The sequence below is a fragment of the Zymoseptoria tritici genome, chromosome 1, assembly GCF_000219625.1.
Source record: "Zymoseptoria tritici IPO323 chromosome 1, whole genome shotgun sequence".
NCBI classification, from domain to species: domain Eukaryota; kingdom Fungi; phylum Ascomycota; class Dothideomycetes; order Mycosphaerellales; family Mycosphaerellaceae; genus Zymoseptoria; species Zymoseptoria tritici.
The window spans coordinates 1,029,236-1,054,424 of NC_018218.1; the positions used below are offsets into that span (position 1 = coordinate 1,029,236).

The 25,189-nt window shown below is 53.2% G+C and overlaps 5 protein-coding genes across 5 annotated transcripts; 4 read left to right on the forward strand and 1 right to left on the reverse strand.

Moving 5' to 3' along the window:
- Positions 1-813: 813 nt before the first annotated feature.
- On the forward strand, positions 814-2,358 carry MYCGRDRAFT_65158 (uncharacterized protein; the record flags this gene model as incomplete). Its single annotated transcript, XM_003855918.1, has 1 exon — positions 814-2,358. A coding segment is annotated over one exon (1,545 nt), but the record flags the coding sequence as incomplete, so codon positions are not given.
- Positions 2,359-3,400: 1,042 nt separating this feature from the next.
- MYCGRDRAFT_32217 (isoleucine--tRNA ligase) lies at positions 3,401-6,823 on the forward strand (the record flags this gene model as incomplete). Its single annotated transcript, XM_003855919.1, has 3 exons — positions 3,401-4,030; positions 4,091-5,111; positions 5,169-6,823. 3 exons carry the CDS (start codon positions 3,401-3,403, stop codon positions 6,821-6,823), a joined length of 3,306 nt encoding a protein of 1,101 aa, XP_003855967.1.
- Positions 6,824-9,372: 2,549 nt separating this feature from the next.
- Positions 9,373-10,360, forward strand: MYCGRDRAFT_32651 (uncharacterized protein; the record flags this gene model as incomplete). Its single annotated transcript, XM_003855920.1, has 2 exons — positions 9,373-9,655; positions 9,741-10,360. The coding sequence occupies 2 exons, from the start codon at positions 9,373-9,375 to the stop codon at positions 10,358-10,360; spliced, it is 903 nt and encodes a 300-aa protein (XP_003855968.1).
- A 388-nt stretch (positions 10,361-10,748) lies between these two features.
- MYCGRDRAFT_106850 (uncharacterized protein) lies at positions 10,749-14,677 on the reverse strand (the record flags this gene model as incomplete). The annotated part of the gene is made up of 3 exons (XM_003857632.1): positions 10,749-13,192; positions 13,823-14,047; positions 14,130-14,677. The coding sequence occupies 3 exons, from the start codon at positions 14,380-14,382 to the stop codon at positions 10,749-10,751; spliced, it is 2,922 nt and encodes a 973-aa protein (XP_003857680.1).
- Positions 14,678-17,006: 2,329 nt separating this feature from the next.
- On the forward strand, positions 17,007-19,743 carry MYCGRDRAFT_65163 (uncharacterized protein; the record flags this gene model as incomplete). Its single annotated transcript, XM_003855921.1, has 4 exons — positions 17,007-17,189; positions 17,346-18,792; positions 18,880-19,307; positions 19,363-19,743. The coding sequence occupies 4 exons, from the start codon at positions 17,007-17,009 to the stop codon at positions 19,741-19,743; spliced, it is 2,439 nt and encodes an 812-aa protein (XP_003855969.1).
- Between the last annotated feature and the right edge of the window lie 5,446 nt (positions 19,744-25,189).

A 25,189-nucleotide genomic window follows, 5' to 3' on the forward strand; every position in this document is an offset into this window, starting at 1 on the left:
GGACACTTTGCAGCGGTTTCCATCAGGACTCAGCGGTAGGAATTGAGCCTTGCAATGCCATGTCCCAGAGCAAGCCGTGATGTAAGCGGGTACATGTGACCTCGCTGGCTTGGACAGTTGCTAGCCGGATGAGGGTGCGAGGGTCGATGCACGCTTCGAAGGGCCTCGACCTCTATTGAAGCCTAGACAAGAATGGCGCCGCTCGGTTCACAGCTTACCTTCGTGTCAACGAAAGTTTTTGATTCGAAGATGTTGAGCTTCATGCTAGAACTCAAGTGGTTGGCATATCGAGGTCGTCGCCATTTGCAGGCTCGCAGGGGTACTTTCTGTTCATCAAGCCATTAGTCTCGCGGCAAGGTTTGGACGGTGATCACTCCGATGCGCCAATCGGGTGTACGATCTCGCAGCGGAATCCTCGGAAGCCAGGTTTGGAGCAATGCCACTCCAGATCATCCGGTGATGGAAATGCAACGTGAACTCTTGGATCATCGCTTGATGGGAGGTCGTGTCCTGCTTGGTAGGTTGGCTCACTGCCCGGCAATCAAGAGTCGTCGCATGTCTGACTTTCTAGGAGGCAGCTCACAGCTCAATGGAGAGAGTAGTACGAACGTTGGAAGAGTGATGGATGCAAAGAGGTTCGCATCAAGTAGGTTTTGCTAGCGCGATCTGGATAGCCCCACTTTTGTCTGGTGCCTGAACCTCTCTCACGCCATCCCTTCTCACTTCATCATCTCGACACCACTTTCAGATCCATCTCCAACTCCATCGTCGACACGACATACCACAAGAAGTCAGCAATGCGCATCACACGACATGTCGACATTCGATGGCCGCGTGGCCGAATTCCCCGATATTCAGATTGATCACTTCCGGACCAACGCCATCTCTGGACGCGCGGTCCGGGCGTGTTTCCTCAGTCATGTGCATACTGACCATCTCGTCGGCTTGGAGTCGCTGTCGTACCAGGGACCTTTCATCTACTGCTCGCCGGCTACTAGAGAAGTTCTGCTTCGACTTGAGAAATATCCACATCGAATGAACTTTGCCAATGGCATTCTCGAGTCTCGCAAGCAAACATTCAAGCACCTGAAGAGGCTTCTCAAGCCAGTACCGCTCGAGACTCCGACATGGATCGAATTGGAACCCGGTCGAAAGATCCGCGTGACACTGTTCGACGCCAATCATTGCGTCGGTGCTGTGATGTTCCTGATCGAAGGTGAGGGTCTGGATGCCAAAGCCGTCCTGTACACCGGTGATATTCGGTCAGAAAGATGGTGGGTGGATTCCCTTTCTCGATATCCAGTTCTCAATCGATACCTCTCTCACTTCGGCAAAGAGCCACGAAAGCGTCTCGACATGATTTACCTTGACACGACGTTCGCAAACAAGACGGACCGGTACCAGCATTTCCCGTCCAAAGCAGAGGGTATATCGGAGCTGCTCGAGAAGGTGTCAATGTACCCGAGAAACACTCGCTTCTACTTCGACTCGTGGACGTTCGGATACGAGGACGTCTGGCAAGCACTGTCTGCTCACTTCAACACTCAGATCCACGTTGACCAGTTCAAATATGGGGTGTACCGATCTCTTGGTGGCAGCGCGAACGGTACGATCGCGCCCGAGTACTTCAAGCTGATTACTTCGCATTATGGAAACCACGAACAGAAAGGCTGCCTGGCTACTGGAGATGACGACAAGCACCAGCTTCACTCTTGCGAGCAAGGAACTGGCTGCAGCATATGGAGCAAACAATTTGTTCGCATTACTCCGATCATTTCTCGACACAATGGTCAGTCGATGCGCGAGCCAGGAGCTGGCGGTGGTGATGGTGATTTGACTCTGCGCCACGAGCTGGAGTTCCAAGATGCCGTCGAATTCGGACAATTGATGGAACTACTGATTGCGAATTTGAAGAATGATCCGGAGCGATGTCAGAAAGTGTTGAAGATGGTCAACGATGATCTGAAGGCACGAGGAACGATATCGCTCGACTTGCTGGACATCTGGCCAGAAGCCGACGATCAACACGTCTCACAGGAAGAACCAGAAATGGAGGATCTGACGCCCGAGAAGGTCGTCATGGCGCTGGTAAGGCGGGCCGAAAAGCCAAAGGTCGATCCAAGCATCGCTGAGGCGGCACTGATCAAAGGTGGAGAATTGCCAAAGCAAATCTTGTTTCCCTTCTCGAGACACGCTTCATACGGCGAGCTTTGCCTGCTCATCGAAGCATTCAAACCAAAGGACATCTATCCGTGTACAGTGGTGCCACAGAAACATTGGCAGCCAGTGCATTCAATGGGCCATCTCTTCGGTCATATCTACGCGGAGCCGCCGCTCTTTAGCCATGATCAGATTATGCTGCAGAAGATGAACGAAATGCAAGCTAAGACTGTGGCGCTGCAAAAAGACTTCGTCTTTTCTTCACGACAAACGACTCCAGAGCAGCACATATCCGATCCAATCGAGAATGACTCCACCCCGAGCCCGGAAGTGCATGTCACTTCTGCGACTCGTCGGCGCGCTGCTGTGGATGAAATGGACAGCACGGAGCGCCCGTCTTCCAAGCGCAGAATGACTGAAGAAGCAAGACCACTCCAGACGCCCAAGCGATCATTTCCAGTGCAGACTATCGAGCCTTACTCATCTTCGCCTACGGTTGTGCCCTCACCAGAGCTCAATCATAGCCAGGCAAGAGTTGACCTGCCGATCCTCAGCGATCATATCGTGGAAGCGTCCGACTCGCCAGTGCATGTCTCAGAGACTCCCTCTCCGACAATTGCTCCACGCTCGACGTCCACCAAGGATCGACCAGGTGTCGATATATCCGCCATACAGTCCAGCATGCAAGAGTCGGGGGACGGGATGATCTCAAGCAGGATAGCATCATCAAGCTCGAGGGCCACATCTTTGAGATCGGGGCGACCGTTAACTCCTGAGGGACGCGGTGGATCGACACGTGCTTTAGCAGTCGGATCGCCGCAGTGGAGCAATGCCATGCGTAAGGAGGCTTACGAAGCTTCCATGGGGTCGAATGGAAGGCAGTGGTCGGATATCGAGCTGATCAGTGTGCGGGGCCATCAGGCGAAGGAGGAGGAGCTGTGATGGGATCTGCATCTTTCAAGAACACGATGTGTATGTTTTCGCTCGGCATCTCACAGAATGTAGTTGTAACGATCGTGCTCTGTCAATTGCAGTAAACCGGTCAATCTTCGGCTGAATGCAACCCCCACCACCAAGTGACTCCCCAAGCTCAAAAAGTTGCTACATGAATTCGTGAATCACACATTTACCTTACCTTACACAATCTCTCGCTACCTTTTCGCACGACAATTCGAGCACTGACATCTGCTCAAACATCTCACTCCTTCATATAGCGCTCACCTCCATCTCAACGCCCACCATGGGCTCCATCAACTTCCCCGCCGAAGAGGAGCGCATCCTCTCCCACTGGAACGAAACCAATGCCTTCCACCGCCAGCTCGAATTGACAAAAGACGACCCTCCCTACGTCTTCTACGATGGCCCGCCCTTCGCCACTGGTACCCCTCACTACGGCCACCTCCTCGCCTCCACCATCAAAGACATCATCCCCCGCTACTGGTCTATGCGCGGGCGTTTCGTGGAACGCCGATTCGGCTGGGACACGCACGGCGTGCCAATCGAGCAGATCATCGACAAGCAACTGCAAGAAGAACTCGGCGTGAGAGGGAAAGCTGCGGTGGAGAAGATTGGCATCAAAGAATACAACCGTCGGTGTCGCGAGGTGGTGCTCACGTATGCGGAAGAGTGGAGGAAAGTGGTGGGTCGGGTTGGACGATGGATTGATTTCGATCGGGATTACAAGACGATGGATGCGACGTTTATGGAGAGTTGTTGGTGGGTGTTTGCGCAGCTGCATCGAAGGGGTTTGGTGTATCACGGTGCGAGGGTGTTGCCGTATTCGACGGCGTTGAACACGCCCTTGTCGAAGAGCGAGGCGCAAGAGGAGTATAGAGAGGTGCAAGATCCGGCGGTGACGGTTTCCTTTCCCGTTTTGGGGCTGGAAGAGCAGCCCGAGGAGGCGAGGGGAACATTGGAGGAGATCTTGAAGGTGGTGGGTGGGGAGGTCAGCTTTGTGGCGTGGACAACGACACCGTGGACGCTGCCTAGCAATGTTGCGTTGTGCGCGCATCCGGATTATGAGTACCTTGTGGTCAAAGATGTGGAGACGGGGAATACCTACATCATGCTGGAGGCGGGGTTGAAGGTGCTTTATAAGGATCCGAAGAAGGCAAAGGACAAGTTCAAGTTGTTGCCATTGAAGTTGAAGGGGAAGCAATTGGCTGGTTTGAAGTACAAGCCGCTGTTCAACTACTTCTACGAAGACTTCAAGACGCATGGTTACAGGATGATCCTAGATACGTACGTCAAGCAGGACGATGGTGTGGGTATCGTTCACCAAGCCCCGGCTTTCGGTGAAGACGATTACACTATCGGATGGCGAGAGGGTATCATCGCTGCGGAACGACCGCCTCCAAACCCTCTCAATGCAGGTGGAGAGTACACCAGCGAAGTGCCCGACTTTGAGGGCCAGCATGTCAAAGCCGCGGACAAGAACATCATCAAGCACTTGGAAGGGGCAGGCCGATTGGTCCGCAAGTCACAGATCACCCATAGATACCCTTTCTGCCCTCGATCGAAGACACCCCTAATTCAGCGCGCCGTACCGAGTTGGTTCATCAAAGTCGAGCAGATCGTGCCGGAGCTGGTTGGGAACCTGGAGAAGACGCACTGGGTTCCTTCATCGGTCAAGACAGGTCGGTTCAATCAATGGTTGGGTTCGGCGAGAGATTGGAACGTCAGCAGGAATCGATACTGGGGCACGCCGTTGCCATTGTGGGTCTCTGATGACATGAAGGAGGTGGTGTGTGTTTCTTCAGTGGCCGAGTTGAAGAAGCTGTCGGGAATTGAGGGTGAGATCAAGGATTTGCACAGGGACTCGATTGATCACATCACCATTCCTTCACAACAAGGAAAGGGCACGTTGAAGCGTGTGGATGAGGTTTTCGACTGCTGGTTCGAGTCGGGTTCTATGCCGTACGCTTCTTCGCATTATCCCTTTGCATACCCTGGTTACGATGCTGCGGATCCGGAATCTGGTGTCTCTTCAACGGAGGGTCCTGGAAAAGAGCTCTTCACCAAGTTCCCGGGTGACTTCATCGCGGAAGGTCTGGATCAAACTCGTGGGTGGTTCTACACTCTGTCTGTGCTGGGAACACATCTCTTCAAGACATTCCCTTACCAGAACTGTGTCGTCAATGGCATTGTCTTGGCCGAGGATGGCAAGAAGATGTCAAAATCGCTCAAGAACTTCCCAGATCCCATGCTTGTCATTGACCGGTACGGATCCGACGCACTGAGACTTTACCTCATCGACTCTCCAGTCGTCCGTGGTGAGCCTCTTCGATTCGCCGAGCAGGGCGTCAAGCAGATCGTCTCCGGTGTGCTGCTCCCACTATGGAACTCGTACAATTTCTTCGCCCAACAAGCAGCCCTCTACAAGAAGAACTCATCCCAAGACTTCACCTTCGACCCGGAAATGCAAAAGTCCAATGAGAACGTCATGGATCGCTGGGTTCTCGCCTCCATTCAATCCCTCCTCCAATACGTCAACAAAGAGATGGAAGCCTACCGCCTGTACACTGTTGTCCCTCGTCTCCTCAAGATGGTCGACGATGTGACGAATTGGTACATTCGCTTCAACCGCAATCGGCTGAAGGGTCAAGGTTCCGGAGATGAAGACGCCACAACCACCAACACCGACACTCTCCACGCGCTCAACACCCTCTACGAAGTTCTCTACACCCTGGTACGCGCTCTTGCACCTTTCATCCCCTTCCTCTCCGACAACATCTTCCAACGCCTCGCACCCCACCTTCCTAAGTCCATCACCACCGCGGAGAAAGACGTCCGCAGCGTGCACTTCCTTCGCTTCCCCACCGTGCGGGAGGAGCTCTTCGACCCGATCGTTGAACGCCGCGTGAGCCGCATGCAAAAAGTCATCGAGCTGGGCCGCGTATGTCGCGATCGCCGAACTGTCTCCCTCAAGACCCCACTCAAGACTCTTGTCGTCTTACACCAAGACCAAGAATTCCTCGATGATGTCCGTACCCTTGAACGCTACGTGACGGAAGAACTGAACGTCAACGAACTCGTCCTTACCTCCGACGAGAGTGCCTACGGCGTGGAATACGACGTCAAAGCCGACGTCAAGAACCTAGGCCAAAAATTCAAGAAAGATGCCGCGAAGATCAAGGCTGCGCTGCCCAAACTCTCGCCTAAAGAAATCCGGTCGTTCCTCGACGCCGGCTCTATCACCGTCGAAGGCCACGCGCTGTCCGCCGAAGACCTCCGCGTGCAACGCAACTTGAAACCCTCGGAGGCGACCAAGAATTTGGAACCAGCCGTGGAAGGCGATTGTATGGTCTTGCTGGATGCATTCGCGTACCCGGAGTTGGCGCAGGAGGGATTGGCGAGGGAGGTATTGAACCGCATCCAGAGATTGAGGAAGAGCGGCGGACTAGTGCCGACCGATGATGTGCGAGTGGAGTATGTCGTTCTGCCTCCCTCGACTGAGGAGAAGATGAATGGTGATGGGGAGGCGGCGAGGAAAGAGCAGGAGAGGGTCGTTGAGGAGATGTTCAAGGGGCAGGAGGTAATGTTTGGCAAAGCGGCTAGTAAGGGCGTTGTCAAGGGTAGTGTGGATGGTGGGGCAGAGGGTGCTGTGGAGGAGGAGGCAGAGGTCAAGGAGATGAGGTTGTTGCTGAGGGTCATCAAGGTTTGAGGTAGGGTAAGCAATGGAAGAAGCTCGATGAAGAGGAGCGGTTCCCCGTGCAGCGGAGGGATTACGAATACAGACGTTGCCCAACACCACCACTGAGCTCTGCCGCGCTACAACAAAAGAATACCCAACAACATCAACACAATATCAGAAGCCAAACAACTTTCAGACAAAGAGGTGCTGGGGGGTTCATCCAACAAAGTTCAAACGACATGGGAGGACAGGGTCAGACGACGTGCCACATGCTCGACATCTGAGCAACACCACCTCCCAAATGTCCTCCATTCACCCTCAACACATCTTCTCAGTGGCATACAGCGACTGGAGGGTCAGAGCCTTCGATCGGCTCACAGGGCTGGTGAGTGCCGCTGCATGGCTACAAAGCAACTATAACAGTGCATGTTCAAGTGTAAGACCTCGGTAAATCGACCTGCTTGCAGTTGTAAGTGTTTCCCTTATGCGTCAACCTTGTAGCAAATTCCGCGGCAGGCCTTCTTGTCCAGCTCATGGTGGGACGTGCAGTACTGTTGGAATTTTGCTAGCACATGAGGATGATGGAGAGGAATCAGGGTGAGGATACCGTTTCATCGGCCGACGCGATCGCTACCATGCCGAGAAGTAGAGAGAGCTTGAAGACCTGCATGGTGTTCGTGACGCCAGGGCCTAGGCTTGGAGTGTGTTGGTTCCGTTGGAACTGGACATTGTTTGAATGCTTTCAAAGGCGAGAAGATAGTGAAGCGAGAGGTAGAGGAAGAGGGCAGCGGGTGGTCGTGGATATGTAGACGAGCACTATCCCATACGGCAATGTCAGTCACCGTGCTCAAGCCTCACGATTGCAAGATCCATGGTCACGCACAGATGCTGAACCAAAAGCATAAAGCAGTGCCCCTAAATCCCCCGATATCGACGGATCGTCCTTGTACACAGAAGCGTACCATCTGGACGTCCATGTTGCACATAGACAAGGCTCCCAAGATCCGCGCTCAATAGCAGGTAGCCGTGAAGTCCTCATGCGGGGTGCAGCCGTGAACGTCGCCCTTGCAGTCCTATAAGCAGTCGGTCATGTCAGTGCTGGCTCAAGTTTAGAAGTCGACCGAAATCGAGACAGACCTGGTTGCAGGTGTATACCAGGAATGTTCCATCTGGAAAGTCCTTGTAGCAAAGTCCATGCTTGACCCAAGAAGGGTCACTCGACTGAGGCGGAAAGCAATACTTTTGGAACGCTTGTTAGCGCGTTAAAATGACACTGACAGGGGGTAGGGTGTTTCCTACAATGGTAATCGGAGCGAACGCCGTCGAAGTCGTGATTAGAAGCAAGGAGAGCTGAAGGAGCTGCACGGTGTTCATGATGTCAAGAGATCGTGCACTTGGTGGTCGAAGTGGACCTGGAGTTGAAGTTGGGCCTGGTGTTGAGGTTGGCGGTGGTGGTGAAGTCGAGGCAGGGAATGCTCGGAACCGGCGTCGAGAGGTTGTAGAAGGGAGCGGGCAAGAGACTGCGAGGACTGACGAGCGGACAATTATCATGGAGCACCGACAATAATGTCTCGGTGTCAGCACTAGAAGTACAAGGCCGTGGTCCATGTTAAAACCCTGTCGTGCATACAAGAAGCAGTGCTTACGCGGACAACTCAGTCGACGCCCTTTCGCGGCAGGTGTCGACAGTTTTGCGAAGTCGCATTGGCTGGGAAGTAGACCTAATTCTACTTCGTGGTGCGGGCACTGCTTCTTGCGTTCGGTCTACGGGTTGTATGTCCATGCCCTCAGGTCAACGACATCGATCTTCCATGTGATCCGGTGGCACGACAAGGGTAGAACTATACCTGGAGCAGCAATCGGACAATCACAATCCTTGCCAGGCTTTCCGTGATTCCGTTCGCTTCCTGGCTTTCTGGAGGCGACTGGCAGCCGATCGCCGTGTTCTGGTGCCTCAAAGTCCCTCAGCAGGATGGGGAAGTTGCCATCTCTTTCATCCTTGTGCGGCTCCGCGAAGGAGTTCCGTAGAATTCATCGTGAAGATGGATCCAAGGCCCGGGGAGTGCCATGCACGCGTTCTTCGCATGCGTCCGCGAGCCTCACGTTGATCCTGACCTTCCTTCGCGGCGCGGTAGAAGTAGATGGTGGTCATCATCGATTTTGTTCAACTATTGTCTGTCCAACAGAGCGTTCGTCGGCCGACGTCCTGCGGGCGACCATCGTGAACCATGTATCGAGAGATGTTGCTCTTCTCTGCGAGCGAAAGAAAGAAGAGTAGAACTATCGAACAACTGCCGTCCCCAATGGCTGCCCCGCAAAATGACCCTCTCCCGCCCCGCAATACCCATCCCATGTGGACCTCACCTGTTCGGCAGCTGCGAAGAGCTCTGAATAATCGTGTATGAGCCTCATCGCCATATATATATAGACACATCTACATGTTCCTTCGCACCACCTTGGTCCGAAGCAACTTCCTCGCCGCCGCCGTCCGCATCACCACCACAACCACCCTCACCAAGACTGCCCTTCGACTTCACCTTTCCACACCTCCCGGGCGGACCTCACTCTTCCACCGCACCATGGCGACCCAATCCACCCCTCTCACCGCCTGGAAGCGTCTCATCCGCTATGTGTCCACCGACGGCACCACACGCTACGGCGAACCCATCGCATCCGGCACGAACCCCGACATCGACGCCTTGGCTCTGTCCGGCGAGTTGAAAGTGCAAGTCCTTGAGGGACCGACACTATGGGAAGCGAAACCGACGGGCAAAGAGGATGCGGTCAAGACGTTATTGGGTCCGTTGAGGCCGGAGGACGTACCGATCGTGCGGTGCGTGGGATTGAACTACAAGACGCATAGTGAGTGCACACAACGAGAAGCTTACTGCAATTAAGCTGTGCGGCTGCATGAGAGGAATCACTGACATGTCTTCCTCATCCACAGTCCTCGAAACCGGCTTCGACCTTCCCGCGAATCCCACCCTGTTCATCAAGTCCTCTCAAACCGTCACCTCGACCCGTAAACCCATCCCAATCCCTCCTCTCGGCCAACCCCAATGCGACTACGAAGGCGAATTGACCATCGTCATCGGGCGGGATGGCCGCAACATCTCCGAAGCCGACGCATTGTCCTACGTAGCGGGCTACGTTTCTTCCAACGACGTTTCGTGCCGCGACTGGCAGATGGAAAAGGATAAAGCGGGAATGATGCCGCAGTGGTGTTTCTCCAAGTCGTTTGACGAGTACGCTCCTCTTGGGCCAGCGATCGTGTCGCCTGAAGTACTGGGTGATGCGGGTGGGCTTCAGTTGATCACACGGGTGAACGGCGAGGAGAGGCAGAAGAGCAGCACGGGAGACTTGTGTTTTGGAGTGAGGAAGTTGGTCAGCTTTCTGAGCACGGGACAGACGTTGAAGAGAGGGAGTCTGATTATGACTGGCACGCCTGGCGGTGTGGGGTGGGGACAGAAGCCGAACAGCATATATTTGAAGGATGGAGATGAGGTGGAGGTGGAGATTGAGGGGATCGGAAAGGTGGTGAACACGATGGCTTTTGAGAAGGCGTGAGGTCGAGGGCAATATTGGGCTGAAAGGGGTGGATGAAGGTATGATGCTTGAGCATGTGGATACTGAGATGTAGATATGAATGAACATATGAGCTGCCAATCCTCCATCCCTCGAGCAATTACGATTCCCCGAACACAGTCGACCGCCTTCTGCTTTCCAAACTCGTCCAACAACAAGCTCTATCGCATACAAAAGTGTCCAAAATCCTTTGCTGGGCCTCAATGCATCACGAGCCTAAAGCCATTACCCATTACTCTTTACCCAATCTTCCAAGATTGCCCTCTTGACCATGATGCCAGTGCTCCATTCTCGCCGCCCGGGTTCAATCATACTGCATCCCTCGCTCAAAGAAATCGCTCAAATCTCCCCTCCCTCTCCGGCGTGACATCTAACCCGGCCCCTCCAGCACCTCCAGCAGTCTCACTCCTCGCCATCCAGTCCTCCTCTCGTCTTCCAGTCCGCGCGCCAGCATGGCTTCAATTTCAATGCCTTCTGAATTTTCGTTGCGATGCATACGGCGAACAGAAGAACTTGGAGGCTGAGTCGATGCCTGCAGTGGTTGAGGCTGACTTTGAGGTGGAGCAAGTCGAGTCGGCGAAGGACGAGAATAATTAACAATCGGCCTCGAGTTCTGCCCAGCCACAGGCGGACTGAGACTCGAATGCCGCATTTCAGTCGGTACAGGCGTCGGAGTTGAAGTCGACATCGAAGTGGAAGTCGCATGCATTTCCTCAGACACAAATTCCACCTCCGCAGTCATACCAGTCGCGATGACAATTCGTCCTTCCTCTTGCCTCACAGTCCTCTTAGCCGTACTCATGCCCCACCCAACGATCACATCCGCCGGCGTCTGCGGTTGATGAGTAGGCGTCAGCGAATCATTGTAGATCGGAAACTTCGGCGTTACGGGCGCCGGGCGAAGATATGCAATTGAAGGCGACTGAGGTACTGGCCGAATGGTAGCGGTTGCGTCCGGGAGGCTGCTATTCTGGTATATCGAAGAAGAGGGGCTGTGATGGATCGGTGGTGAGAAGGAGGATCGGTTCGATCGAAGTGGTGAAGGGAGTGCGAGGGAGAGAGCGACTGGGTCTTCGGAACGGTCGTTGTCAGTAATTGACTGCGACGGTCGTTCACAGATGGTCTTGTGGACCACCTGTCCGTAGCGATAGTCTTCGTCGACCAATTCACCCTGCACAGCGTCAAAGTCCTCGTCATGCAGCTCGTCTGGTCCGTCGAACAGATCGCCCGTCAACAATTTCGTTCTTCGTGACCTTCCCTCCAAGGACAGTTCAACGCTTCTCGCTCGCTCGTTTCCATCGCCCATCGCTGACAGTCGACCAAAATGTAATGATAACTCATCCAGCGGCGAAGAACTTCCACTCAGTAAGGATTCCATAACCGTCTTCCCTATACTTGACGGTACAGAGCCAAGATCAGAAGGTAGGTAGCTGGTTGCGCGCTCTCCGCTGACCATGCGAGCAAGTTGTGCCACATCGTTTGGTTCGACCGTTTGAGGCATCCAAGATAGGGACGAGCTTCGAGTGTGATTCAAGCGTGGCACAGGAGACGGTTCAGCGAGTAGGTTCGGCGTTGATCGAGAACTGGAATGTGGTCTGGGCGACCGGTATCTTTGTGTCGAATCTCTTTCCTCCCGTCCATGATCACCAGGGACTGTGAGGCTCTGACCGACGGGTTTCCTGGCTGGGACGGCTGCATGTGCAGCGCGACTCCCGTTCCGCAAAGCTCGCTCATATTCAACGAGATGCTGACGAGAGCTCTGACGGCGAGGGAATATGACCTGGCGGTGGTGAGAACCGCTGTTGCGCCGAACAGTAGGTACTGTCGATTGTGGACGAAGCGAAGGATATCGCTCGCCATTAGAGACGATGCGTGGATTGAAGGATGCGTTGTCCGATGTGCGACTGCGGCGACGGAACTGCTGCGTTCGAATCGGATCGATGATCGGGTTGGACTGGTCCGCTCTGTGGTGCTGGGCTGGCTGGGCGTTGCGCTCGAACGAGGAGCGGATCCGGAGGTTTGGTCGGTTGTGAACACTGTCAAGATTGACCTGTTGGGGAGACAATCGGACGCCGCCTTGAGGACTAAGACTATCTGCTGAGCCAAATCGGGTTCTTGGAACGAAGACTTGGGCGCCTGGGTCGAAGGCTGGGCTCGTTGCTAGTGTCTGGTCGTTTGCATGTACCGGAACCAGGGCAGGTCGACTTGCGGATACTGGAGGGCGATATGATCCAGTGATCGCCCTTTGTGAATTGACTGTATGCTGAGCCTGGGCGACGCTGTCGAGATGTTGAGCTTCGATGAGGGATTGTTCTTCGGCAGAAGTCTCGTATATCGTGAAGTCAAGGCCCTTTGTCGTTGAGCGAGGCGAAGACTGGATCTGCTGGAGCGCTCGCACGGTGACCTTGTCCGGGGATGAAAGCACCGATGGTAGAGGTACTGGCTTTCTCGCAACAGTCATTCCAGGCGATGAGGATGCGGGCGAGAACGAATTGCCATTGTGTGGAACTGCCCGATTGTCCCAATTGCCAACATTCATCTGTTCTGTAAAGTGTGTGCTTCGATCCTGTAATGATTCTGGTTCTTCGGCCTGATCGGGCTTGTTGCAAAAGTTCGATTTCGATATGCACGAGTCTGCTCGGTTTCGTCCCCCAGTGTCGTTCGCGGCGGTGATGCCGAGCGTGCTCAAGCAAGTGGGTTCGGTTCGAAGGTGAGCTTGAGCTTGTGAGAGCTGCAGCGCTCTGGAGGCCTTTCTCGCAGCGAAACCTCGTTCAAAGGCTACCACGTCAGAAGTCGTGAGCTCGATGTGCGATGCTGTGCACCGAAGCATATTGTTGTTGCGTGAGGAAGGCGGAAAAGCTGGATGATTGGACGGATTTCGAAAAGACACGACAAAGGCATGGAGGTGACAGGAAGTATCAACATGGCAAGAGTTCGCAAGCACGCTGTTGCAATCGGTCAGCAGAGGCAGTGATAGTGAGTGCTGTAAGGAAAGAGTTTTGACAATGCTGAGGCAAGAGATGCATGCTTGCCATAAAGAAACAGTCTATACTAACCTACAATGTCTCATTCTCTTCCATCCCTGGAACACCAGCAACCACGGTTAGACATCCTCGTGATAGCTTCGGATCTTTTCCATACGTGCAAATACTGCAAGGTCGAGCTAGTCGGACACAGCTTGGATATTGCAGTGGCATGCAAGAGCTGGTTACGGGTGCGAGTACAGTGCGCAGATCTACTAGGAGGTCGCAGCGTGTTGTACAAGCTCCAGGATACGATCATTCGCGGTTTTGACAGCTGCGTTGTCTCGGCCGCAGCATTTTGTCATAATTTCAGCGCTCGCAATGGCCGCAGCTAGGGCAGCGTTGAGATGTGGCTTCTGATGCATATCCGCTGCGCACACCGCGCAGTGTTGGCGTCTCGGATTCGTCATGTAGTGCTTACTGGCGAGGACTGCGAGATTCTCGTGATGGTTGGCCAGACGCTCGTAGCCTTCTGCGAGCTTAGTGTCGGTGATGTTCAGCGACATGCAGGCCCGTGTGTACTCATCCAGTATGTTGACCATTCGAAGGTGAAACTGAGTCGGTTTCTCATTGTGCCGGAAAAAATGCTGCTTTCGCAGTGTCGTAGAGATAAAGCAGTCGAACACGAGCAGAGTCTTGATTGTAACTGGCACATGCTATGCAATTGCACTTGAAGTTCCAGCGGCTTTCAAATTGGACATTGCGGGCAAGGCTTTTCTGGAACGAACTCTTCGCCGGTGCTGCGTAGTTGATGAGGATTTCTTCGCCTGCCTCGACCTTTCTCAGAGCACGAATCTCGCCCAGCTTGCTCTCGATTGGGTATGTCTTTCGAAGCAACAGCTTGGCCTTTGTTGACACAGTCGATGGGATGCCGTGAGAGAGGCACCAAGACATTGCTGTCCGGGCTTTCAGCAGGATGAAGTCGCCCGCCCTCTCCGAAGAAGTGATGTCGCAGCCGTGTGAGATTTCAGTCTCGAACATGCATGCATGATCCCTCGTGCGTGCTATTTTGCGAATAGGGGTCGTGCGATTTTGACGTGACTCAGCCAGACCCTCCGCCGCCACATGCTGCAGGAACAGGCGTGTTTGACGGCGGGTCAGTGGGGATCATGTCAATGCTGCCATTGTTTCCCCGATGTGTGTATCCAGTGGTGCGAGCATCTCAGGTAGTGGAAAGTGTAGTGGAAATATAGGTGCGCTGGTGGGCGTCGCGGAGTTAAATTCGTAGAAAGTGAGCACCATGACGAGGCGTGAGAGGAATAGCAGGGCCGGAAGCGATTGCCCGTCGTCTTCCATGTCGAGGTTTGTAGGAGTTCATCATCATCTGCTTCTTGAATAATGGTCCTAAGATAGTGCCGAAGTGTGGCCCAAGCTTCAAAACAACGCGTTCTTAATTCTATGTGCACTACTTTAACAATTAATTTCTTAACAACTACTTAACTAAATAACTCCATTTTTGTTCCTATGCTATTCTTAGAGCTGTCTGTTCCCTTAAGGGCAATTGCTATGTTCTTGTCGTGCGTGCAAGGGGCCAGTTTTAAGGTTATTAGTGTTTAGCTTACTTAAGATCTACGAACTATTAAGAAGCTAATCCTACGTGTTTAATCGCGTTTACCGACTAATAACCTAGCGGATCTTCTTTAGCACCTCGAGAATTACGAAAGGACAGGTCGTCTACGGCTCTTAGACCTAGGCGACGCGCTTAGCATCGCGACGCGCTATGCGGCTACGATGTTCGATAAAGAGAGCTAGTATAAAGCGGTGCTACGAGAGATTAGGAAGCGTAAGGCTCTCGGTAAGCTAGATACTAACTTAAGGACACCGACGAAGAAGTAGATCTTTTATATCGTTTACGATAAAGCATACTACGATACAGACCCGCGGCCGGAGTTTTAATACGACCTTTCGAGAAACAAGGCAATCGTTAAGAACGCGCTAATAGACCGATACCTCGACCTCCGCAAGGGCTACTATATAGAGGTAAAGGCGTAGAAAGAGGAGGATACAATTATTATCGTCTACGACGAGAAGACCTTCTACTTCGGTAGCTCTATAGATAAGAGGAAGACCGTTCTACGAGGCACAACACCCTATATGACTAAACAACCGATTCACTTTAGACGAGAGGTCTAGGCATCTACGTATACATTTAACACCTTAATTAAAAGGCCTATTATATCGTAGGACATTAAATTTATAGACTACGAAGGTCTATAGCGACAACTTAATAAAGCTAACAAGGCAGTAAGAGAGGTAGTTTAAGAGTAGCGACGTAAGGTAGAGATATATAGTATAACTAAGAAGCAGCTCCTCGATAAGAAGAACGAGGATATTATTAAATACAACATATAGGCTAATTAAGAGAGGCGTCGTATTCGTAGAGAGACTAGCAAGTTAGCTCGTAAGGTTTCTAAGCTAGCCTTAAAATAACGACTTACTATTATACGCATATATCCGTTTAAACCGGATCTACGACGTATAAGTAACAAGCTAGGCCTTAACTTCGTCTTTATAGTATTCGTAATCTATCGTAAGCACCTGTTTCTATACGTAGAGCAGTTAAGGCTTAATAACCCTAGTAAGACAGTCCTCGTTTAAGAGGACAACGACGGCGCTTATCTAAAGGCTCGCGAGTTACTCGCTACTAAGATTAAAGAGCGTAACATTATGTTTACTAGCTATCTACTAAACTTACTAGATTACGCACCGATTAAGACTCTGTTTAGCGATACTATTAAGATCCTCGAGCGCTTTATCTACTCCGTGTCTTCGGCCTTATAGGCTATACAACACCGCGCAGATCTAAAACTTAAGACTATATAGTAAGGACGACGTATAGATACTATAGTAAAGAAGCGTGCGAGTGTCTTAGCCTTTAAAACACTGCTCGAGAGGTCGTTAAGTGTTAGATATAAGAACTTATATAAGGACTACTAAGAGCGTAATTATAAGGGCTAGCGCCGGTGGAATCTTATACTAAATTAACTACACCTTCTTTAGAGCAGCAGCTACAACATAAACTAATTTATATGCTATATTATTAAGAATTTTCTATGTTACAGCTAAATTAGTATAAGAGGTAGAGGAATTAGTGTGTTGAATTTAACGCACGGGCCAGACTTCCGCACCCTCTGAGGGTATTTCGAGAAGAAACGTCATCTCGAAGATCGCATCTTCTTTAGCGGCTCGAACTAGACCTCAGTAGTAGTGATCTCCATAACCCGTGATTGCTCTCCACCACACCCTCGCTGGACCACTGTGCAGCATACTGATTTATTCACGACTTGCATAGACAATACACCGTCTGGCACCCTCGACTTTACCCTCCCGCGACTGGCCTCGTCACCGCCGGCGCAACAATATCACTCACTCACCTCAGGCCCGAATTGATGCGAGTCCGCGTGGCTTGAACCGGAGCTTGACACCAACGACGCAGCGCAGCGAGTGCAGCCAGGCAGCCTCTCGTGTGGTGCTGCTCCGACCCCATCCGCCTGCGCCTCCAAAGTAATGCCGACAAGACACGCAGCTCCTCTCCCTCGAAACCGCACACCTGCGCGCCTGGAGCCTCCACCACCTCTCCGCTCTCCACCGCTTCCAGCTTCATCATGAACGGCGATCTCAGCTTGTCCCAATCATTGGGCGGCTTGCGCATTGCAAATCCGGACGACGACGACACAAACGTACCGAGCACCACCCATGAGCCCGCATCCCGCCCTCCGCATTCGTCACACTCCTCTGCGAGCACGGTGACAGGACGACCTACGCTCCCGACCCTCTCCCACGATACCGTGAACAACGACTCAGGCCTCGGATTCAACCCAGACGCATACAATTTACAGTCCACGCACATCCCATCACCCACGAGCGAGTATTCTGCCTCTCCGCAGCCACAAGATTCGTTCACACCTCGGCTTGCTCATCAGAGGAGTCTACCTTTGGTGCAGCAAGAGCAGCAAGCTGGGCAGTACACAAGCCATCCAGCAGGATACAGGCAACCAGGCGAAGCAGCACGGCCACCCAGTGCCATGTATTCGCAGCCAAATAATTCCTCCGTCAGCTCGGCAATTTCCAATACGGCGTCATATCGCTACAGAGACAATGTAGGTCCACCTGATGCCCGGCAGGCTGCTTTGGCAAGGAGTGGGTCGAGATCTGCACGGCAGGTCATGGGATCAGTACCGCAAAGAGAGAATAGCAGGAGCTACGGACCGACAGGAGGGAACCCGGTTCCAGGCGGTCTTCCACAGCGAAGAAGCTCACAGAAAATGCGACCAAGTGGCTCATCAGCCGGAGGATATGACGGAGGAGATGGACCATATGCAGGAGGCGCTCAGCTACCCAGCTCAGCGGAAGAATGGCGAGACCGAGGAGCAGCTACTGGCACAGTGAGAGAGACGGACGCTTCAGGACAGGTCCGAACACAGCAGATCAAGAAGGGGGTCAAGGATTTCAAATTCGGGAGGACATTGGGAGAGGGTTCTTATTCGACGGTACTGGCGGCCACAGACCGGACAAATCTGAAAGAGTACGCGATCAAAGTGCTGGATAAACGACATATTATCAAGGAGAAGAAGGTCAAGTATGTCAACATTGAGCGAGACACGCTGAACAGGCTCACAGAGCACCCGGGGATTGTTCGACTATACTATACCTTTCAGGATGAGCGATCGCTGTATTTCGTCTTGGACGTGGCAGCAGGAGGGGAGCTCTTGACATCACTGAAAAAGCTGGGATCGTTCAACGTGGAGTGTACACGATTTTACGGCGCCGAGATTTTGGACAGCATCGCGTACATGCACAGTCGGGGAGTGATTCACCGCGATCTCAAACCAGAGAATGTACTATTGGACGACAAAGGACATGTGAAAATCACCGATTTTGGTACAGCGAAAATTCTGGCCGATCCAAGGCGAGACGGAATCACTTCGGGAGATGCCACTGATGCTTCAGGCTCGGATCGAGCAGGCTCTTTCGTGGGTACAGCAGAATATGTCAGTCCGGAGCTATTGCGAGAAAAGAGTGCGTGCAAGGCATCGGATCTATGGGCATTTGGGTGCATGATATACCAGCTTCTTGCTGGTCGACCTCCCTTCAAGGCTGCAAACGAGTACCTCACATTTCAGAAGATTATGAGCCTGGAATACCATTTTCCAGATGGATTTCCCGACCTGGCGAGGGACTTGGTCGAGCGACTCCTGGTGTTGGAACCGGCACGCAGACTGCCCGTTGAACATATCAGGAACCATGAATTCTTCGATGGCATCACTTGGGGCAAGAATTTGTGGAGACAAGAGGTGCCCACGTTACGACCATATGTCCCACCCGTCGCACCGCCCATCAAGCTCAATGGAGCGAGCAGGAGGAATGGCAGCAGCAACCAAACGCCGACCAGTGGCCACTTGGCGAACATGGCCGCAGCCGCAGCGATGCAAGGTCAGAGTCAGAGTCAGAATCAAGGCCAGAGCCAAAGTCAAAGAGAGGCCCCATCGAATGCTCCTCCACAACAGACACGGCGACCGCAGCTACTCAACGTCACTGAGCTTGCTCCACCCAGCCAACTCGACATCGACTGGTCCCCCGTCCTCACCCGCAACAACGAGCGGATTCTCAAACTCGGAAACCTCATCGTTACCACAGCCCCAGCACAAGCTAATAGTCCGACGGGTAAAGGCGGCGACCCGTCTCCCGCAGCCGACAAGCCCAAATTCTCACGCTTTTTCAGCAGTAATACCACCAAGAAACGGGAGAGATTGGTGCTGATCACGAGTGCCGCAAGGCTAGTCGTTGCTGCGATGGGAGGTAATGAGAAGAAGGCCAAGCTGGAGATCAACCTTGCTGGTGGGGTCACTTCGGGAGCAAAGAGCTTTGTCGATGGCAAGGGGTTGACGTATTGGACTTTTGATACGGTATGTGTCCTCGAGCGTTGTTGTGTCTCCCCCATGCTGACATGTAACCTTCCAGCGCGACAAACATTACACCTTTGAAGACCCCCGCGCTACCACCTCGGACCCACAAGGCTCCAAATACAGCACGCAAGAATGGCTCGACGCCGTAGATCTCGCACGGGAAGTCGCCATCGCCACGTCCCTCACGAATTCCTACTCTTCCGACTCGATGCTCAATGATGGTGGGGCGGGTACTTCCGGCATGATGGACGGCGCAGGCGGAGACCGTGACGCAGCGATGCCGCTGGGAGGACCGAGTGTTGGCGATAGGCATAATTTGCGGCATACGTTGAGGAAGAATACGGACGATGGGACAGGTGCAGGCGGGGAGAGTTTGAAGGGGCGGAGAAGATTCAGTAAGCGGCATAGCAAGAGTGGGTTGGCGGCGGTGTTTTAGTAGGATGCTGTGCGTTCGACGAAGGTTTGCATGGTGTGGGACTGGATGGTGTGAGAAGAGAAGATGAGTAAAAGGTATTGCTTGAGAGCGGTGGTGCTGTTAGCGTAGCGAGTGCGCTCTTGATCGACAGAGCCCAAGGGCTGATAACTGATGAACGGCTGAGTTACTGTGTCATTCTGGTTCTCCTGGCTGGAACCGGTATCTTTGTTCACCTTGCGTGAATGAATTCCGGATAAAAGCTTGGCTACGCCGAGGCCGCCGAGGACGTTCTCATGCGGTGCAAACGGTTGTGATAGTCTAGCGCCAGGCTCCCAACGTACCTGCAAGCTTCAAACCCAGGAGAAAGGCTACCGAAACCTCACACCTCCAGACACATCTTACGAAGGAGTTAATTTTTCATGATGCATATACGCTGGGCGGGATTCGGGGTACGCCTATGCATCACTAAAACTAACTCCTTCGTATGGTGATCTCCTGGCCCGTCGGCTACGTTCGGGCAATGCACACGGGTCATCGCCTATGCTGAGGAACGCCCTGGATGCGAGGCGCTGAGGTAACACTCCCGCTGAAGTCGAGAACGATGGTTCACGTAGGCAGAGAGGTCGTTCGGACACTTTCATGGTCTTTGGCCCCTCTCCCCACAGCCCGTGAGGTACGCCATTTTTCATGGTCCACCTGAAGCTAGCTCTGAAATGAGATTCCGGAAAGTTACTTTGCCGTGCTGTCGTCAAAAGTCAGTCTCGAATAGGCGCTCCTCCTCGCCCCTCTCTATCCTTCGATGCTCATCTCGGCTTTAGCTGGAGCAGCTCGATCCTCGCGGCCTTGTTGCTCATTCGAGGCAATTTTGTTCCCGCTGACGGTCGTGCACGCGTGCATGTTGTGCCTCTGTGCTCTCGAGCACGAAGGACGTGCTCGTGTGAGGATGCGGAATTTTGAGCGTGTCGTCTTGCACGGCATGGGAACACAGGAGTCGCTTTGCTGTTGACGCGGCATGGTTGGTTTATGGTTTTTGCTTGTCGTTTGAGCGAGGCATCGCTCTCGAACCGGGCAGCCCGAGTACCGCCATTATTATTGTTGGAAGTTGGAACCCTCTGGCGCCTGGACCCGAAAACGCAAATTTGCATTTGCATCGGCGCCGGAAGGAGTAGCCGTTAGCTCTCCCGTCGAGTTGAAGGATATATTTGCTTAATCTAGACTTTGTCAATGCCATTGTCGTTGACAATCGTGGATACAGAGATCTCGCCGTCTACTCTCACCGTGCAGAAGGCCGCGATTGATGAAAGTAGAGACCCACGATCTCGCCTCTCTAGGCAGCAATTGCCCAGGTCGTAGAGGGTGAGGTCGATCGACGAACGCGTTGGCGAGTCTGGTATGTGTGCCGGATGGTTCGGGTGCGCGGCGTCCACGATCGCCTGACACCGGCACGTCACATTCCAGGCCTCAAGAGCCGGACGGCGCGGCATCATTCATGGAGCATTGGAGGCGGTTCCTGAAATGTGCAGCTTCGGCAGGTTGTCGTTGTAGAAAACGAACGAGAACTTCTCGCTCTTTGTTCGAGTAAGATCAACTGCAGAGCAGATATCGAATGGTTTGCGCATGCTATGGAAACGTGTTCCTGTCGCGTTATTTGCACAGAACTTATTGCGTAGGGTAAACGAATAAGCTCGCGGGTATCCCCTACTGTAAATTGCTGCTCGGCTTCTAGACCTAGCAATCTCGATCTGCCTCATCTGTCTGGAAGTCGCCGCCGTGAAGGTAAGACGGTAAGGTACCTTAGTGCATTTGCGTTCCATTTCGAAGCAATCACTTCAGCCGGGAAAGAGTGCACTCACGATGGAGTAGGAGCTCAGAGTGTACGCCGTGGTCCGAGGCGACCAACGGCGGGACGATTTCCGCATCGTCGTTTCGTTCGCACGCTGCAGGGTCTCGACTCCTCGTGTCCACTTCGATCACCTCGTGATGAACGTGCCGCTTTCATTCAACGCCCCCAAGCGCCCCCAAGCGGCCCCAAGCGTCGTGTAGCTCATATTGCATTCCGTGGAATCAATAATATTAATCAGATGTAAGATACTTATTGCATGCGGAGACCCCTGCCCAGGTGTTCTCGAGCAACCTGCCGGCACGAAAACCAAAGACGAGCAACTGAATTCATTCACCACCTGCAGCTGTGCAGATTATCAGGCCGGAGGATGGGAGGCAATCCCGTTTGGAATATCGACCTCAACCACACACAGCCATGGCCGAGCGCAGCGGCTTGGATCAATGTCTTTACCGGCACATTCTATGCTGCTGCAACTCTCGTGGTCGCGCAACGACTCCTCCTTCGAATCTTCAAATTCGGCAGTCCGCTAGGATGTGATGATGCCCTCATCTTTGCCTCATGGCTGGCCGCAACCGCTTTCTTCGTCGAGGGCACCCTGGCAATAAACTCGCTGGACTACGGACTGCCGGTTCAGCCTCACAAATTCGAGTTCATCGCTCTTATGTTATGGTCGATACAGATTGCCTTCAGTACCAGCCAGGCATGCATCAAACTCGCAGTATTAGCGATCCTGAACCGCTTCGTAAAAGCTACCTCCAACACGCGCATCCGATATGCAATCTACGGCGCCGCTGCATTCACCGCTGCGGCCCCGGTCGTATTTCTCACGGTTTCACTCCTAGTTTGCCGCCCTCTCGAGGCATTTTGGAGGACTCTGGACGCGAGCTACGTCGCCACCCACGACTATCAATGCGTTGACAAGGGCGCGGTCGCAATCGTAGCTGGCACTGCTGTGATCATCCAGGACTTATACACCATTGCGATCCCATGGGCAATTAGTCGGTCTTTTGGCTTGAACAAGCGACAAACATTGGCGCTGAATCTCGTGTTCACGCTCGGGTAAGTTCAAGATCGCTTTCCGATGTATCGTTCAAGCACTGACAAACCACAGCTTGATCGTCACGGTTGGCAGCGGCGTGAGGACGTACTATCTTTACTCCGTGTACCAGGGCGGCACACACATTCCAGATGACCTTGTGCAGACCATTGTCTGGGCGACCGTGGAGGTCCAGGTGGCCATTATCTGCGCTTGCTTGCCTTCTACGCGAGTGCTCTACCGAGTGATCGTCGGATCGAGGATGTCCCAAAGAGTGCATCAGCGATACTTTTCCCGACACGGGGACTCTTACAACGCACGCTCTGGAGCATCCCACCCTTCGCACCCGGAGGTCTCGTGCGATTCACGGTCCGAGACAACGTATCTGGAGCTGGAAAGCCAAGCCTCCTCATCTGTGCTGGAAAAAAGTCTTGCGGAGGAGCTGCCGAAACGATGTGATGAGTCTTGCTCATCGGTCTCAGTGTGAATCGTTTCGAACATGCGCTACAGCCGACCGTAACGTAATGGTGTCAATCTGTCACCGGCTTCCAATTCTGTCTGGGCGACTCCAGTCTCCGGGCGGCGCTAGTTTCACTCCGGATGAACACGGTCAGAAAAGGCCACGAGGCTCATTCAAGGGGTCCTGCCAGCCACATGGTGGATCGATCTTTCGTATCTGCTCTGCCTTGCTTGTTGGCGCCGATGTCAAAGATCAGTCCATGAATGGGGTCTGATATCGTCGAGCTGGAATGCGGAGCAATCCTTCCGGCGATCGAGAAGAGATCGAGCTTTTTTTTTTCCAGGATCCTCAGGCAGAAAGCAAGTGTGTGACTGCAGAACCTGTACAGCTTTGCAAGAGCGACACGCGGCCGCAAACATTTTGAAGATGGCGCTGCGCTGTACCTTGCATCTCACCGAATATGCAGATCAAATATGGTACCAAAGGTCCATATGCATGATGGCAGTCGAGGCTCCTGTCCCGATGTCCGACAGCCGCACGATGAGCGAACTTGCCAGGGAGGAAGAGAAGCGAGCAGGACGAGAGATGCCTCGACGCCCCTTCGCTGCAGCTGGCAGCAGGTACAAGTCACAGGATGTGAGATGACGGATGCAGGACGTCGTGTGTCGACCGAAGATCACCGAAAAGCCCGATGATCGCTAATGGCTGGCTGTCATCCGTGAAGCACGAGAGTGGTCCGGCATGGAGCATGTTGTGCTTCGGTGTGCTCGTGCATGTGTTGTATGACTTGTGTATATGAAGAGATGACATTTATGATGAAGCATTGATTCGACTGACTGGTAGTGATTTGGATTGTTAGATCAAACATCTCGTCACATTCCCTTTCGATCGGCATCAATCGTGCGGAATATCGTCTCCGTTGCAGTGCATTGCAGCATGCGATGTTTACTCCACATCGGGCCCACTCTCGACGCGATGTGATTGCCGACAGACAGCGGTCCGACAGACAGCGGTCAGCGCTGGGAGTTCCCCATTAGCTGTCATTTAGATTGAAACCATCAATTGCGGATGCTACAGCCGGGACTGTGGGCTCTCGTTGATCGACTGGATCCTCCACGAAATGTGATTGCTGACAAGGAAGACGCGAACATTCATCCTGCGTCACCTCCGGTAACGCAAATAGGCGAGCGGTCCGACAGCGGTAGATGGACGTGGGAGGTTGTCTTCCGATTCATCACAAGCAGCGCCACATCGTCAAGGTCCATCACTGAACTAGAGAGGAAATCGCCATGCCTTACCCCAGTGATGTCTCTCTCCCTTTCTCCCTGCCCCCGCCAACCCACTTCACTCCACCCCACCCTCAACGGCAGATCTGGTGTCACCACAGCGCTCCCGACAACGTTGTGCTTCCCGTGCCACGGACCCCGACTTCTCGCGCGCGGAAACACGAGGGCGCATGGCTTCGGATAGAGCGCGGAGAGTTCCCTCGAAGCTGACGCTCTTGTGCGCCTTGTACTCCGTTCGGGTGAGCTTCTCTGCGGTCCTACCGGCCTGGCGACAGTTGACAAATGGGAGACGTGTGAATGTCTGGATGCATCTCATTCGCACTGCGCCGTCGCGCCCCATGCCAGAGGCGTCGATTGATGGATCAATGGGATTTGGTGGAGGGAGCGCGTCAGCGCGACTCAGTGTGAAATGCTCCATCAGAGTTCAGCCCCGACGGCCCGCCCGTCGGCTCCCGTCCTCGATATCATTTTCTCCCTTGTTTGAATCTCATCCACTCCACTCTCACAGCTGGCTTTCCTTCGGGATGCCAACGAGGTTACACAGGAAATAGCTTGGTGACCGCGCCTCAATCACCCTGGATCGATCCTTGTATGCCACAGCTCCACAAGACCAATGGTTTCTCTTCACCGTCTGCTCGTGTCGCATCCCTTCCGTCGGCGTGCATCTCGCAAAAAGTCCTCCCGTAGTACTGATGGCTTGTTCAACTTCACTTGCCCGCATCTGAGTATCTCTCCTCTTCTCCTTCACTCTCTTGCCGTCGCCTTTCCGTCATGTCTGAAACATCAATCACCATGGCAGCAACATCTTCATCCACGACATGCTCTATCTGACGATTCCAACC